Source organism: Anser brachyrhynchus (genome assembly GCF_964034855.1).
Source record: "Anser brachyrhynchus genome assembly, chromosome: 23".
Taxonomy (NCBI): domain Eukaryota; kingdom Metazoa; phylum Chordata; class Aves; order Anseriformes; family Anatidae; genus Anser; species Anser brachyrhynchus.
This window is the reverse complement of record NC_137716.1, coordinates 2,071,145-2,087,569: the sequence shown is the minus strand read 5'-3', so window position 1 is coordinate 2,087,569 and position 16,425 is coordinate 2,071,145. Positions and strand designations below refer to the sequence as shown.

Below are 16,425 nucleotides of genomic sequence, written 5' to 3'. Positions count from 1 at the left end.
AGGCTGCAACAAGCTGAGGGCCTTTGTGAGTCCATTCGAGTAAAAATCCTGGATGCAAATTCCAGTAAGCTCTCTTTCACCTGCTGGCTCTGAATAAATGCTCTGGCAGCTGCACATGCAGGCGAGGATGACAGCCAGGGCTAGAGAAAGAAGGGTACAAAACTCATGGAGAAGGGTTGCAATTGTCTGCTGAGCACAGTAATGAAGAGGAAGGAATCCACAGTTACTTTCTGTTTAGGGCCAGTGTGTGCCTCTGGTTCTACGGGGGTGCTTGTCATTTGCTGTGGCTTCAACCTGGGAGCCAGGTTGCTCATACATGAACTGTGCTCTCATTTTTCTTCCCTCTGCTTCCTAGGATTGGGACCTCTCTTTTCCTTCCCCTGATGCTTCAGCCACTTTCTCCTAACCTTTCCTGCCCAGGTGCAAGCTTTGAAACTTGCTACAAGTCTCTCCTGCTGCAGGGGCCTGGAGTCAGATTTTTTTTTTTTTGGTAAAATCAGGTATAACATCTGGGCAGTATTTGAGCCAGTGCCCTGGGAGGCAAGCTGTGTGAGCTAGCACGTGGGGCACTGTGGGGAGAGGGCAGGAAGGAGGATAGGATGTGAGGAGCAGGCACGAGGGGAATTTGAGTTGGGCTGCTGTGTTTGGGAGCATGGAGCTGTTGTTTCACCGGGTGCATGTGTTGGATAGCAGGTCTCCCCTCCTCTGCCCACTGCTTCCGTCCACCCTCAGGATCCAGGACAAGAGTACTGGGAGCTGGCAGGAAGCTGCTGGCAGAGATGCAGAGCAAGGTGGAGAAGAGAGGCCAAGCTGCGCCTGCACCCTGCTACTTTGTAAAGCCGTGGGCCCGGGCTGTGTCCCTGCGACTGCACTGGTGAGGGCAGCCGTTCCTCATGGGGCAAAAGCCTTGGGTGTTTGGTGCCTGAGCATCACCCTGGTGTAGCAGAGATGGGAGCAATGATGAGAAGGCCTGGGCCACCTGAATGTGCTTCTCAGACAGCCGATGTCCTCTGCTGCCTCACAGCATCTCTGTGAGCTGGAGGAGCTGGTGGGAGAGCAGTCCCCGTGGTGATGCAAGGAGGCAGGTCTGCCCCTGGCAGCAACAATGGTTGCTGAAACAAGGACGTGCCAGCTGCTTCAGACCATCCACTGCAGCCTGAACAGGACCTGGCTGGAAATACTGCAGCCAGGCCGCGGGTAGAAGCTGAGCTTTTCAAAAGCAGGGGGCTTTTGTCCAGGTGGGCCTGGGACAGAGGGACCTGGCCAGGGTTGTCAGGAAGGGGCCAGGGGGGTGATGTTGCAGCTCAGCCTCAGGACAGGTTCTTGGGGTGGTGCTCGCCGCCCTGTTGTGGTCGGGAAATTTTCTGCTTTAAGCAGTCGCTTTGCCTCCAGCCCCCCGTGCCGAGACACCGAGGGGAACGGGGCTCGATACTGATTTCAGAATACGGTCGCGGAGGCAGTGGGTCGCGGCCTGCCTCATCTGCCAGCAGGACAGAGCAAGCTCCCCCTTCGCAAGGAACAACGGTGCCTCGTTTCCTGAGAGCCCGGGGCAGGCTGTCCTGGGATGAGCACCAGCTCCTCCAGGAGCTCCTGCCGAGAGCCCCGGGCCCGCCCGCGGCCGCCGGGAGCTCTCCTGCGGGCGCCGGGCCCGGGGCCCCGGGCGGCGCGGACCCCTTCCTGCCGCGGCAGCCTCCCGCAGCTGCGCGGCACCCCCGGCCGAGGGGCCCCGGCCCCGCGCCGCCGCCGCGGGCCCGCAGGGGGCGCTGCCGAGCGCTGCTTTGTGGAGCCGCGGCGGCGGCGCTGGCGGCGGGGCCGTTCCCAGCCGCGCTGCCTCCCCCGGCCGCCCGCCCGCAGCCGCGCCGGGCGCGGGGCATGGCCAGACTCCGCGAGGGCGAGGCGAGGAGGCAGCCGCCGCCGCTCCCGCCCGCCCCGCCGCCGCCGCCGCCGCGCCGAGCCTCCCCCATGAGCAGCAGCGGCGGCGCGGAGCCCCCCGCGCAGCCCGGCAGCATGAAGGACCTGGACGCCATCAAGCTCTTCGTGGGGCAGATCCCGCGCAACCTGGAGGAGAAGGACCTCAAGCCGCTCTTCGAGCAGTTCGGCAAGATCTACGAGCTCACCGTGCTCAAGGACCGCTACACCGGCATGCACAAGGGTGAGCGGCCCCCGCCGGCTCCCCGCGACCCGGTTCTGCCCCCGCTCCCCCGTCCCCAGGGCTCGGCGCCTCCCACCCGCTGCCCGAGGGCGGCCCCGAGCCCGGGCCCGGCCCGCGCCGCCTCCCTCCCGCCGAGCCCCCGGCGCCCCGCAGCCCCCGCGCGGCCCCGGCCTGGAGCGGGGCCGCCGTGACAAAAGCGTCGCCGGGCGGGCTGGGGTCGCCGGGCGGGCCGGGGTCGCCGAGGCTCGCATCAGGAGCCCTCGGGAAAGGGGCGGCAGCTCTCGCCGTGCCCTCAGACCCCCTCCCTGGCCGTGGTACGGTGCCACAAACCTGAAGTCTGCGTAACAAAGAATGGAAGCAGCCAAACCTGCTGTTTACGGTGGCGGCTGGGAGAGATAAGGGGCCTTCTGGATCACTAGATCGCTGGAAGAGCTTTAGCGTATGCTAAAAAGTTTGAGGAGGCTTGTTTAGCTACGTTTATTGTTGCGTCTGAAAGCTGTATTTTGAATAGCTGTCGCGTTCAGGATGTCAGCTCCCTCTGTGGAGCAGTTCCAGCCCACCCGTAGCAGACGTTTAGGATCTTAGGATCACTGCTGCCCCAGCAATGAACAGGAATTCACAGAGCCTGCTTGCTGTGAAATCTGACAGAGTGATCTTAGCACCGCTGCCCGGCACACGCATAGCCAGCCTGCAGGTAACCTACAGCGAGTACCTGTAAAACTGTTGGTGCCTGGCCTGGGCCTCTGTGCCCTAAAATGATTTGTGATGGGGCTGTGTGGTGGTGCCCGCTAGAGGGGGGGGGGAGTTGCATTCAGTCCTGATGCCTTTGGTTTCGTGTTGTGGTGAAAACTTAAAAAAAAAAAAAAAAAAAAAAAAGACAAAATGCAAAAACCAACCCAAACTGTGGGTGCCATGGCTAGTCAAACACTTCCAAACTGAGCAGAGAGAGAAGGGGACAACAGAAAAATGAGTTTATTTCCAAACAAAAAGTCAAATCTAGCCCCAACATAAAAAGACAACGTTCCTCACTGAAGCCTGTCAGAGTTGGGCTGGCTTGAATTTAGCTGAAGAAGCGAGTCTGACTTGGGACCTCAGAACCAAAATGTCAAGTGCTCGTGTGTCTGTGCGCGTGTGGGACCGAGTCCAAACCTGTTACCGTCTGACAGCGAGCAGCCAGGTTCCAAACCCAGTAGGAGGAGAATGGGCCCGAGGCATGAGGTGATTGCACATTTCATTGCGGTTGGCTTATTTAATACAGGCTGTGTGCTCTGGGGTCGTGTTCCAGGCAGGAGGCAGATTCTGGAGATAGGAAGTTAGAGGGGGCAGCACTGGTATTAGCTAGATCGGTGTGAGAGGAACTTGCTAAATGCAGGGTTCTTGCAGCAAAATAAATATTCCTTTGGTTTTGATGTTTTTGAGTGGATGCAGGTGTTGGTCAGGCATTGTTGTGCTCTGTTCTGTCCAGAGAAGGCCATTCGGATGTGCAGGTTCTTCTGATAGCTGCTGTACAGCCATCTCCACACACCTTCCGTTTCTTTTGGTCCCTCTGTTTTGTTCAAATGGAAAGATTGGGATTCCTTTCCTGCTGGCTTGGGTTATGTGTAGACCCTCAGCCTGGTTTGGGACTCAACAACGCGTGTCATTCCTCCACAAGGATGTGGAGGGGTTTAATACCCAGTGAACAAGTTAGACCCACAGTCCAGGCATCCCTGGCCCCAGTCTTCCCCTTCCATCTTACTGGGTCTCAGTGTAGGCTGCATGCAAGAAGGCTAAGTTGGCGAGGAGCTGCTCTGCTCCCCTTGGTATCAGCAGGCCTGCAGGGTGCCAGCAGCAGGGGAAGCACTGTCGCAGGGCCTGGTCAGGGCTTCACAGCCCCTGGGCTGTGGAAGGGCTTTGGCAAATCCTATGCACTCATCCCTGTACCATACAGAATCTTCCTGGGGCAGCTGAAACAGCAGATTCAGTTTTCTTTCCCCCCATTCCCTGATCTGCAGCAAGAAGTGATTGAGAGCTTGCATGCATCTTCCATCTGCTTTTTCTTTTTCTTTTGCAAAATGGGGAAAAGCACTTGTCTGAGAAGCCAGCACTACCAGTAAAGACCAACAACTCTTCTTGCAATCCCTTGCAGCTTAACACTGGGAGTTGAGCAGCTCCTCCTGTCCCCAGGGAGGACAGAAAGATGGAAAGGGCCGAATGGGGGCATGAAGGTGTGAATTGGACTGTGGAGTCCAAGAGCTATCCCCTGTGGACTGCTTTGTACGTGTGCTGAGAACTGATGAATTCTCTGGAGGCAGGGGAAGATCTTACAGGTGTGGCAGAAACGAACAGAGTTATGAAGTGGCTTTGTTAGTGCCTGGCTGTAAATGGCCTCAGGATCCTGGCTATTGGTAGTTGATGCTATTCCAGTCTCCTAATAGTATTCATGAGGCAGTGTTTCTGTTTATGTTAATCACAGATGTATTTGCATGTTAATGGCTGTGTTTTTCTTAAAGCTAATATTTTCATGGAAAGAACAGGGAGGCATTTGAACAGGCTTTTGGAATGGGTCAGAGGAGACTGAATAGGGAGAATCAAGTGGAAATTTTTGGCCGCAGGTTCCAGGATTGGGCAGAATGCAGTTCCTACAAGAGTGTCAGCTGTGCTCTCCTGCATGGATTTCCTTGCAGTGCCACGAGAGAGGAAGCCAAGAGACTCTGTAGTATGAGATATGGAACTGAACTGCTGGGAAATCGCAGGGGCAGGAGCAACCCTCTCACGGGGCGTCTGGGGACAGGTGGGTGGCTTTTCCAAAGGGCAAGGATGCAATAACAATCTCAGTGTCCTGTGCCTCACTAGCAGCTGAATTTTGACTCAACTTCTGTAGGCTTGTAGATAAGCTCCCTGCTGACTCCCTGCTTCCCCTGCTGAAGTATTTGACAAGATTTTAAATGCTAAGTTGAATCTGGAAAGCCCTCTCTTCTGTAAACTGACAGCCTTTTCTTACTCAAGGCTTTAGACTGCTGATGTCTAGAGTAACGCTTAGGATCTGAAGGGACTGTAAATCCCAGAGTCAATGTGTGGTTTGTAGGGAGAGTCTGGCACATAATATCTTTTGCTGTAGTGTCTTGCAAGTGGAACAAGGCTGGTTTTTGCTTGCGGGGAGCTGAAAACCTTTCTGGAGCCGGTGGGAGTAGGATGGGTAGATAATAGTGTGAAGCACCTTGACCCACACGCAGCCTTTGGAGAGCAGCACCCATGCAAACCATGCAACCTCTTCTGTAGTCAGCCAAAGGCAGCGTACCCCATCGCCTCTTGGAAGTGGAGGCAAAGCGTGATCACAATGCAGGTCTGTCCATCTAGGCGGTAGCTCGTTCTGGGAGGCCTGGCACCGACGTGTGGTGTGGTCCCAAGATGGAGCCTGTAATTCATGGGACACCAACTGCTTTCAGTTACAGATGTAGGATAGACATACACCCAAGCACACAGCCAGGGAAGACCTGTGGAGTGGGTTCCCTGCTAACTTTTGAGTCCTGTTTTCTTTCAGTATTCAGCCTCCCTAAATTCCAGCGCTCTGGCTGTTTTTGCTGTCTTCCCTGATTTTTCCTGTGCTGCAGGCTGGCAGACAAGCCCCTGAAGACCAGCAACTGGTAAAGTCCATCCTCCCTGCCCGTTTATCTTCTTGCAAGATTTTAATGAATTTTTCCATTTTAATGAACTAATTATTCATGGTCACACGCACAGAGGAGCTGAGGGAGGGCAGATGCCAGAGGATGGCAAAGCAGAGTATTGTCACTAATAAATGCTCTTGCTGGAGGACAGGGTGGCTTCCTGTGCAGTATCTGTGCGGTAGCAGCATGCCATGTCTCTCGTTTCAAAGGGAGCTGACAACCTAGGCCAGGATTTTCAGTTGGACGGTCTGTGTTTGACGTCTGGGAAGGTGGGAAGGGCATTTCCTGGCTCGTAGCTCTTTGGAAGGCTTTTGTGATCCTTTGGAGCAGCCCCTGGTGCTGTTTCTGCTGCCAAAGGGCGGCTGGCAAAGTCCAGAGTCTCTCTGCCTCATTCTTTTCCCTCTTGCATGTCGTGGAGCCTTTGGTGGCTTATAACACAGCTGGTGAGTGGGCATCAGACCTGTTCTGCCGTGTGTTCCACCCATGAACCAGCACTCAGCTCCCAGTGGATTTGGACAGACTCCCCAGTTCTGTCTGATGCAGCGAGTGCTGAAGCAGGTGGGTTCGCTGTTTCAGAGGCCAAGGCTCTGCTCTCTCCGTTTCTGTCTAGCGTTAGCACGTTGGAAGCAGCTGGTGATGCTGAAGCTCCCAACAGCCCCGGGCATTTCTAGCTCTGTGTCTCAGCAGGCACAACGGGCCAGGTGTTAGAAGTGCCCAGGGTGGCATGAGCCTGTCGGCCAGTGACCTGAATTTGCTGTTAACTAAAGCAGGAAACGTGGAAGTGAGAGTGACCTGGGCCCTGTTGCAGCTCTGTGAATGTCTTCCCACTGTTGAGTAGATTGCTGATAAAAGAAGGGCGCTCTTCTCCGTATCTGGGTGGCTCTGTCAGGCTGAGGAAAGGATGTTGTCATCATTATATGTGGACATGGTACCAATGCATACAAATCTGATAAATTGCTAGTTCACAGCTCCCGACTTGAGAGTTTTATGTGCTAAATCTCACCCTGATTATCTCAGTGCAGCAGGTGGAATCAAGCAGGCCAGCATCTGTGTTTGGAACTTTGGTGACCAGGCCTCCAAATCTGTTAAAAATGGGTTTTGGTCTCTCTGGTTATACAGGTGCTTTTGAGGCTTTTCCTCATGCTTGACATCACAGCTGTCTGAGAGGGGAGAGAGAAGGCAAAGGGGTGCTTCTCCCCCGCGGTAGGGCTAGCTGCCTTTGCCATGAGAAGTAAAGTTTACCTGCATGTTCTCTGTTCCTGTTGCATTTGTTAAATTAGCTGGTGATCCCATGTCTGCCTTGGAGCAGCATTCTCAGTTCAAAACCTGTCCAATAAGGAGCTTTAATTATTTGTTAGAAATATCTAATACTCCTGTGCTGTTTGTGGAGAGGGGGGGTTCTAGCAGGAGCTGTGAGGACAGGTAAGAATTGCTCAGCTGCAGCGACTGATGGGAGCTGGAGTAAAAGAATAGCATAATGTTGTTGCCGTGGATTGGCATTGTCCTGAGCAGCTGGCTTCCCCGTGGCCTAAAAATGTTCTGTACCATGGAGCTCCTCTGGGACAGGGGGGAGAGATCCAGGCAGGCCTTCTCCTGTCTTCACTACTGGATCCAAAGGGAGCTGAAGAGGCTTTGGAGAATGCCAAGCCAGGCATGAGAAAGTGAGGGCAAAAGAGCAGGCTTCTCTGGGCTGTAACGATGCCTCTGCAACCCTGGCACGACTGTGTCCATGCTGGCATTCGGTAACAAGCTGAAGGGACATGTCTTGCCTTTGCTTAGGATGTGAAATGCCACTGGGAGTTGGAGGGGTGTGAGTGAGGGGGTCAGATGTGTTCTAGCATTTGAGTTTATTCTCCAGCGCTTTGCCCAGCCTCATCTGAAACAACTCAAGTGACAGAGCTCCAGGCACCTCCCTGGGGAGATCATTCCACAGTCTAATAAATCCTCCCTCTGCTAGGAAATGTTTCTTGATAACCAGCCAACTTTTTCCTTTGTTTAGTTTCATTTGATTGTTCTTAGCATCGGAGCACCCAAAGACGATCCCTCTTTTTACTGGAGGGACTACAGTTCCTCCCCTGCTGTGATGGTTCCAGTTTTAGGCTAAGATGTTGGGTCAGATCTTGTCATGGGTACGTATACTGATGTGTGCGCACACTGTATAGGTGTAAGTATGGCACAGAGAGCCAAGCCTCTCCTTCTGTGGCCTTCTGTGATTGCCTGGATCTGGACTGTGGCTCTTTGTATCAGCCTAAAATCTTGGATGCTTTTCCACTTTTCTTGGTTATTTTTTTTTGGTATCAATAATCATAGCGGTCCCTGCATCCCTTCTGATCTTTGTCTTTTGGGCTGTTTCACCCACAGGTAATGTTAGCCTGCATTTTGTTCTCCTGTTGTTTCTCACCTTTCTCAACACCGGTTTCAAACTTAGTTCTTTCACTGGGACCAGTTTCCGCAACTTCAACGGACCTTGGACGAGGCCTGAAAGACCTTTACTGTTGTTCCTTTGCCTGTTTCCCTAGAGTTGGCGGTACATCCAGACTTGGTAATGTTTGCCCCTTTAATCAGCAAACCTTGCCCTCTCCGTCCACTAAAATACATAAAATACGTAAATAAATAGAATAGAAGAAATATAGAAGAAAGCAGTCAAGTCTCATGTGAGGGCTGTCCCGCGCACTTCATCTTCACCTTAGCAGAACAGTTGGGATGCAGGTCTGCTGGAACAGGCCAGCATGTGCGTAGTTCATGTACCTTGGTCACCTGCTGTTACCAAAGAGAAACATTGCATTGGTTTGCATCTGCAACTGCACATCTAACTCGATGCTTACTGTGTCCAACTGCAGGTTGTGCGTTCCTCACATACTGTGCCAGAGACTCTGCCATCAAAGCCCAGACAGCATTACATGAACAGAAGACTTTGCCAGGGGTAAGTCCCAGTGAATTGTGCCTGGAACTCATACCATGGGCTGGCGAACAGGGTGTTGTTGGGGAGGGAGCGAGGGTGGAAAATGGCTTGTGAAAGAGGAGTATGGTTTGAGAGTTAGAACAGGGAGGGGAGAGCCAAAGCACAGGGCTGCTCTTCAGAGCTGCTGCTTTTTGTCTGCTTTGCCAAGGCTGCCCCATGTAACTCCAGCCAAGCCTGTTTCTGTGCTGCTCCTTGGTCTCTGTGGTGTGATGTGGCTTCTCCAGCTATCTGTTGCTGTCACTAAGGAGCTTTGATGCTTTGGGGTGCAGTGTATGTGCCCAGCAAGGTACCAGCCCCTTTTCTTCCAGGTGTGCTGAGCTACCTGTGGCTTATTCCTGAGTCCTCCTTGCTCTACAGCTGGTGTTGGAAGCAAAGTGCAGTCGGGATCTCAGGCGACGAGGTAGTGTGGATCAGGCCCCTCATTGCAGGCAAGCCTCCTGCTTCCCTGGGACCTGCTGGCACACTGAGAGGAGTTTTTGAATTGTTGCCATTCCCGCTTCAGTATGCTGTGAGGGCTTTGGCTGGGCAGTTCCCTTGCTGTGCTGAGGAGGCTGAGCAAATGCGTTGGAAAGATTCGTTTGTAGCTGGGTAGGTGGAGGCACTGGATACTTGGAGGCGGAAGCTCACAGGAGGCCCTGAGCGCTCAAGGCAATGGGATAATTAATGTAAACCAGGGGTCTCTGGAGAGGGGGGAAGGAATTCTCAACCATAACATTTCCTCTTTAGTCCTGGTCTAGACAGCTTCCCTTACCTCTCCCAGCGCCCCCCAAGACCTCCACACAAATATTTTCATGTTTGTTTACTTGTACTCCCTTTTTGCATGGGCCTGTGTTGGCATTTGAGGGCTGGACAAAGAACCTAACTTGACTACCACTTAACCTGAACCAGTAAAGATTCTGTTACCTCAAGGCAGCGAGGGGGAAGATTACAGGTTACGAGGTACTCAAATACTAACGGAGTTAACTTTGTGGGAGGGAAAAGACCAGCCGTTGAGCTAAATCAATGTAATCTTCTGTGTGTGGTGGTCCTGGGCAGTCTGTTATAACAAGCTGAAGGTTGGAGGAGCGGCGTGATGAGTCCTGGAACAGTGCTGTAACACAGTGGGGAAGAGATGGGTATGTCCTTGTGTAGTATCAGTAGAGGGACCCTGACAGATTATTCCTGTGAGGCTCGGGGGATTCAAGGCAATCTGAGTTTTGTTGCACATCTACATTGGGAATTTGTTGCATGTTTCACTATGTTCTTTATTATTTGTCCTGCATGGGGTAGTATTTAAAGCAGCAATGCAAAGCACATTTATCTGGGATGTGGTGATCTAAAGGCTTTTTATGTTATGGGAGACGTAAGAAACTGCTTATCAAGTGGTAAGAAGTGTGTGCTAGCTAAGTGCTTTCAAACATGTGAGTCTTGAGACAGTTAATGAGCAATGTGCTGTAATTAAGCTTCACAATTAAGATGAAGATGAGCTGTGCTGTATTTGGCGCTGTCTGTCTTCAGGTTGACAATCTACCACCTCACATTTAATTTCTCCTTTGGGAATTCCCTGTGTGACCAAGAAGGCAGGATTCTCTTTAGTCATTTAAGTGGTTGTTCAGAGATGCTTACTACCAGGATAAATCAGACGTCCATCCTGATATGGGTAGAGCTGATTTTAGCATGGGCATGGGTTGCTTGACCTGAGGTAGCTTCCAGCCCTGTTTTCTGAGTCCGGTTTGCTGGTTTCCTTAGAGTATCACCCATCCCTCTGGCCCAGCGGATCACAGAGAATATTCTGGAACTGAATCACAGCCAGGAGTGCTAGGTAACTGGTTGTTTCCCTGTTTTGGGAACAAGACTCTGGAATTTCTCTGTACATTCACATCTAGATCATCTTCTTATGAACTCTGTAGCAAAGCCTCTCATCAAAAATGTTGTGAGGACCCTGGGTAGGACAGAGAACAGAATGTACTAGACCACACCTCTAGGATTTCAGTAAATGGGCTGGAGTCTGATAAAGGAGAATTTTCTCGTTCATTTTACACATTTACAATCCCTTTACTGCAAAGAGATTAACAGGAAAAAAATTAAGAGCGTATAATGTCAGTGTAGGGTAACAGAAACTTTTATCTGAATGGATGACCAAGGATCAGCAGCTTTAGAGACAGCAAAGGTCAGAACTGACGTAGAAGGATTTTGTTGGTAATCCTATGCTTGCCGTTGTACTGCAAAGCAACCAGAGATGCCACAGGTACCCAAGTGACCGTCTTTGTTGGTCTCAGTGCCGACAAAGAGACCAGACCAATGGTTGATCTCAACAGTTCATAAATCTGGACAGAAACAAATGAATTTCTTAACCTAGACTGGACATTTGGTAACGACAGACTTATGGAAGTGCTTTGATATGGTTTCTTATGACTTATGACCTTAGACTGTGCTCAGGCAGCTTGGTAGGGGAACTGGAGGAGAGTTTCTGGGTTCTCCTCCCAAGCCCGTCAGTGGGTTGGCACTGTGCCCACAGATGTATTGCTTATGCCCTCTGGGTTTGGATGCTGGGGTTGTCAGCACATCTAGGAACACTGTCACATTGTTCCTGCAGAGCCATACCTGCGGTGTAGCTGTCCTGAGGTTTTATATGGTTGTTGATTACTGTAGGTTTCCTACATAAATCGGTAGGAGTAATCATGGTCTCTGCTGGCTTTTGTGGCGTTTCTGGCAAGTTCTTCCATTTGGGGATCAAGTTCTCTTTGCACTGATGAAACACATTTCATCTGTTTATCTTTAAATTGAGGGCTGTTGGATGTGTGGTAGTTAAATAGAATGCAAAAGTTAAATCCCAAAAAGCTTATTTTGGACAGTAAGAATTAACATCTTTTTCTGAAAGTAGACAGATTTTCAGTTCACACCCCCTTTTGTAAGGTGTTGGTTTACTTAGGGCATAAAGCAAGAAGACTGTCAGCTGTGTATTACATTATCTGAAACTTGTGTTCAGAGTACAAAACACCTGTGTTGCCGTCAGAGCTGGTGAATTGCTTGCCATCAGGCCAGTCATGAAGTAACAAACGCGTGGGGATCTTTTCTTGGGGAAGGAATGATGGAGCTTCCTGGAAAAGAGAGGTGAAGGTTGTCATCATTGAATAAGCAGAAGTGTCTGATCACCCAGCCTTGCTAAGGAGTTTAAAAGGATGCCAAAGATCTCTGCCCTTGCTGACAGCTGGGGAAAACAGGAAGAATGCTCAGCCTCCTGGCTGTGCAGACAGGGAGCCTGTTCCCAGACACCGTGGTGTGGGCCCTTGGATGGGGCCAGCAACTTGTGAACCTGAAGGGTTCACAAGCCAAAGGGGTGCTGTGCAGGAAGGCAAGTTTGCCCAGAACCCTGCTTGGTAGGCATGATGAGCAGGAAGCACATCGTGGTGTGCTCGTAGCGACTCATGCCATGCAGCATGCAGACAGTGCCAGCATCACGTCCGGTTCCCTGCCCAGCAGCTGCCTCCCAGCCAGCTGACACTTCTGCTCCCTGCCCTTCACAGTGCTCTTGGCATCATGCACGTGGAAAGGTCCTGCTTCGTGTTCCTTGAGGACGAGTTGGGAAACTGCACGGTTAAGTCTGAATCAGTCCCAATAAAGCAGTTCGACTGTCTCCAAAGACTCAAAAGAGATGGAGGCAGATCTGCCGGAGGAGCAAAACAGAAACCATCTTCCTTTGTGGCCTAGGTTTACAGGGCTTGGGGAAAGTCACACAGCCTGTGGACGCTGAACAGAGGCAAATTCTTTGGATCTGAAATGCAGAGAGAAAATCAAGCCCTCACGCTCCTTCCTAAATCTGTTGTCCTCTCCAACTGCCGGCCAGCCTAGCAGTGCAGTGTTTCACCTTCTCGCTGCTCCCTGGCACATTCCTCCCTAGCTCAGTGAAATGATATTATATCTCAATAAACCATGCCTTTGATTCGTGATTGTGCCTTCACTTTGCTGAGTTCTGAAAGGAACTGGAGAGGTTATTAATGACATGCAGCGATCACACACCAAGTTAAAGCCTCTTGCTAAGTGAAATTTGAGGGAAAAGCAGCCAGCTTTTCAATATTTCACAAAAATGCTTTGTGTCTCTTTTCATTTGCAGCTAGACAGTTGCAAATTACATAAAATTGCTCCTGAAGAAGGGAAAGAAGAATAGAGGGAGAGAAGGGGAGGGAGGATTTAAAAAAAAAAAAAAAAAAAGAAAAGAAAAAGTAATTCTTCTGGCAAGATACAGTTACAGTTTTATTTCTATGCAGAACAAAGAAGGGCTTGGTGAAAGGTAGGCAAGTAAGTGGCGGAAATTGGTATTGATCCAAGCTGGAAATGTGGGCAGTTTAAGAGCAGCAGTGGGGGTACTGAGATGTGGCTACGTAGTGGGGAGAACTCATGGATGCAGTGAGGGCTTGGGAATACTGGGACGCAGGAATGGAAAATTACGGACAGCAGCAGCGTTAGAGCAGAGCGAGACTCTGGGAATGCACCAGGGGTTGAGATGCAGCAGCAGTAACTCACATGGTTGGGCATAAGGATTAACGCAGAGACACAGCAGCAACTGAGTGGAGGGCATCCCTGTGGGCAGACTGTCTCCTGTGCTGCCAGGAATGAGAGCTCACCGTGGGCCGTCAGGATCCACAGTAAAGTGACAATACAAGGGAACACGGGCAACTGGAGGAGTTTTGGTAGAGAGGTCAAAGCATCTCGGTCTCCCCTCTCCTTCTCTTCTGTACAAATCCTGGTGTGAAACCAGTCTGGAGTGGTATTTCTGAAATAGCTTCTTCATGTGAACACTGCAGGATATTGCAGCTGGCAAAGCTGGGATACGTGCTGAGAAGTGGAGTATGGGGCCTGAGCGTTTGGTTGGGAGCTGGAGCTGGCCTTCAGTTATTGTTTGAGGTGGCTTTTGCAGTTTCAACCCTTGGGCAGGGCAGGGTGGAGAAGCTTTTTGCACTGCAGGTGGCATAGAGACAATTTCAGTAAATTCACTAGGGAGCTGTGCAACTTTATCAGTAGAAGGTGGCGGTGCAGAGAACTTGTGAAGGCTGTCTCATGGAAACGGCAGCGGCAAGACATGAAAGCACTGGGCCAAAGCAGCCCCTGGGCAAGCAGCAGTGGAAGTGCCCATTCACTGCAGAGGGAAATGCAAATGCTTACTCTTGTCAGGGATTTGCCTCAAGGGGCTGAGAACTAACAGTGAAGCGAGGCAGCAGCCCTGTGAAATACATTCCCTGAAGAGGCAGAGGGAGAGCAAGCTGCCAAGACAAACATTGGTTCCTGCAGCCTACAGAGTTGGAAGGATAATTAAATTAAAGATCAGCACCCATTCCTACGTTGCTTACTTAGTATACATTTGAGTGTGTGTGTGTGTATATGTACATCTAGATCATTTATAAAAACATTAAAGAGAACTGCCCCTAAAATGGAGTCCTGCAGAACCCCACCAGTGACTGGCCATCGGCCTGATGTAACCCCATTTACCAGAACCCTTTGAGCCTGACTCATCAGCCAAGTGTTCACCCATCGCGTTACGTATTTATATAGCTGTATGCTGGGCATTTTGTCCAGAAGGAGACTGTGAGAAATATTATCAAAAGCTTTGCTGTAATCCAAAAAGATTACATCAGGTGGTTTCCCTTGGTCAGCTAGGTGGGTAACCTTGTCATAAAAGGAAATAAGTTCAACGGGACTTCACCCTTGTGAACCTGTGTTGGCTGTGACCAATGGCTGCATTGTATTTCAAGTGTTTTTTATCTTGGCGTCCTAGCACCTGTAGAAAAGGATTTGAGGAATTTGGCACTTTCTTCTTCTCACCTTAAAGGTCCTTTGACCTTTGGTGACACTGATCACAAGTGACAAGAAGAGATTAGGGCAACAGGGACGATCATCTAATGTCCTCCTTGGTGCAATGCACTGAAGCATCAAGGAAGGAGCCCTATGAGAACAGACTGACCACGGGCCCCTGAGAGACTGAACTGACGTGTCTGCCAAAGTCATGCACGAGGTAGGGGCTGTAACTGCTCTACTGGGCTGGCGTCCCCTCTGGTTGTCTGATGGTAATGCATCAGTGTCACTTCCGTAGAACTGTCGAGAAGATCCAAAGGCTTTGAGTCACAGCAGTAAGCTTCTTGCCTTGCTCCCAGAGCAGCGCTAGCTGGAGTGGGAACAAGGATGACTAATTGTGTTAAGGGAGAAGGAACAGCACAGGAGAGAACCCAAGAAGTAATGCAGCCCGTCCATGTGTATTGTGGCCCATACGCTGCTGGCTGATTCCTGCATGCACTCAGCTTTGAGAGGGAAGGGGGAGATAGCTCCCCTGCTCAGCCTTGATTTGTCCTCCGTGCTGCAGTTAGGGAAAATAACCCCCAAAAAGCTTGTGAGATTAGTTGGAGTTTACTAGCTCGTACTTATAAAGAAGCACAAGTGACAAAGCAGTGGGGTGAAATCCAGCAGTCTTCCTTGTTCATGTGAAAACAGAAGGCCATAACCACGTGGGCAGGAGCTTTGTGGTTTGGACTCTGGAGATTGCATCTTGTTTCTGCCACAGATTTCCTGCATTGACCTTCATCGTCACGTACCTTGGATTCTTCCACCTCATCATTACCCTCGTCCCCTTCAGAATGGAATTGGATGGGGTGAATTCTTAAGCAGCCTTTAGAGTTGTTCCAGAAAGCTGCTTGTTGCTAATGTTGCTCTGTGTGAGACCACTTACCTTTCTCCCTGAAGGATGGTCCCTCTGGGTAGGACTGAGACATCAGGACATCAGTGGAAAGATGCAAGCAGGAGACTTGAGCGCTGAGACTGGTACCAGTCCATCACTGCTTGTGTTCCCAACCACATGCAGAGTCCAAATGAGCAAATTAGCATTTAGCTTTGTCTGCTCTGCACCGCTAGAATTGGTTTGGATCAGTCAGTCAGGGCATTTTTAACTGGCTCGCGGAGGACCAGGCCACAACTTGCAAAGCCTAAGATCTCAGGACCCAATTCTGACAATGGCCTTGGATGTCTTTTGGTTCCTGAAGTCCCAGAGGAGCCAGCCTGCACTGTGTGTTTCCTCTGCTCTGCCTCTGACCCACTTAACGCTATGAGGTTCCTCTGCATTGCACCTGGGGGGCTATTCTACATCACTTGCATCACTTGACTCCTAATTAATAGAGAGGCTTGCCCTGCCGTCTGTGGGGGTTGTCTCCTCTCCAGCTTTTGCAGTCTGAAAGCTAGAATAGCAAGAGGTAGCAGTCACTGTAAATGTGGGGAGCCAGACCACCTCCGGAGGGGGCTTTGGGGAGGCGAAGGCAGGGGGGAGAGAAATGGTGCGTTTCTGCCTCAGTGAAGTAAGTAGGGAAGCTTCCTCTGACCTCAGCAGGATGAGGAATTTTCCCTAGATCCTTGATCCCAAGAGTGCTGCAAGGGCGGGAGCATTTCTGTGAAACTGGGGAGGAAGCCGAAACGGAGCACAGTTTCTCTGCTGACCAGATGCTGAGGGTCGGGTGGGATGTGGTCCGGACACTCTCCAGCAAGGGCACCCATTGCTGCTGCTTCACCAGGAAGCTCTGGGCTCCTCTGGGCTGCGGTGGCTCTCTTTCCAGCAGGGTTCTCATCCCTGCTCCCTGAGGGCTACGTAGGAAATGTGGCTGCTGTGCTTTGTAGCATCCAAAAGCCTGGCTTCCGTGCTTTGTGCC

General features: G+C 51.1%; 1 protein-coding gene across 24 annotated transcripts in view; it reads left to right on the top strand.

Annotated features, from left to right (window-relative positions):
* Positions 1-1,798: 1,798 nt before the first annotated feature.
* Positions 1,799-16,425, top strand: part of CELF5 (CUGBP Elav-like family member 5) — a 40,153-nt gene continuing 25,526 nt past the window's right edge. For 17 of the 24 annotated variants that reach the window (XR_013941612.1, XR_013941613.1, XR_013941614.1 and 14 more), the window contains exons 1-2: positions 1,799-2,152; positions 8,640-8,722. Coding sequence is in view for 14 of the 24 variants with exons in the window: in XM_080565733.1 (XP_080421859.1) it covers positions 1,873-2,152; positions 8,640-8,722 (363 nt within the window). In the remaining 10 variants the exon portion in view is untranslated. The other 7 variants (XM_080565730.1, XM_080565729.1, XM_080565728.1 and 4 more) reach the window with 4 other exon arrangements.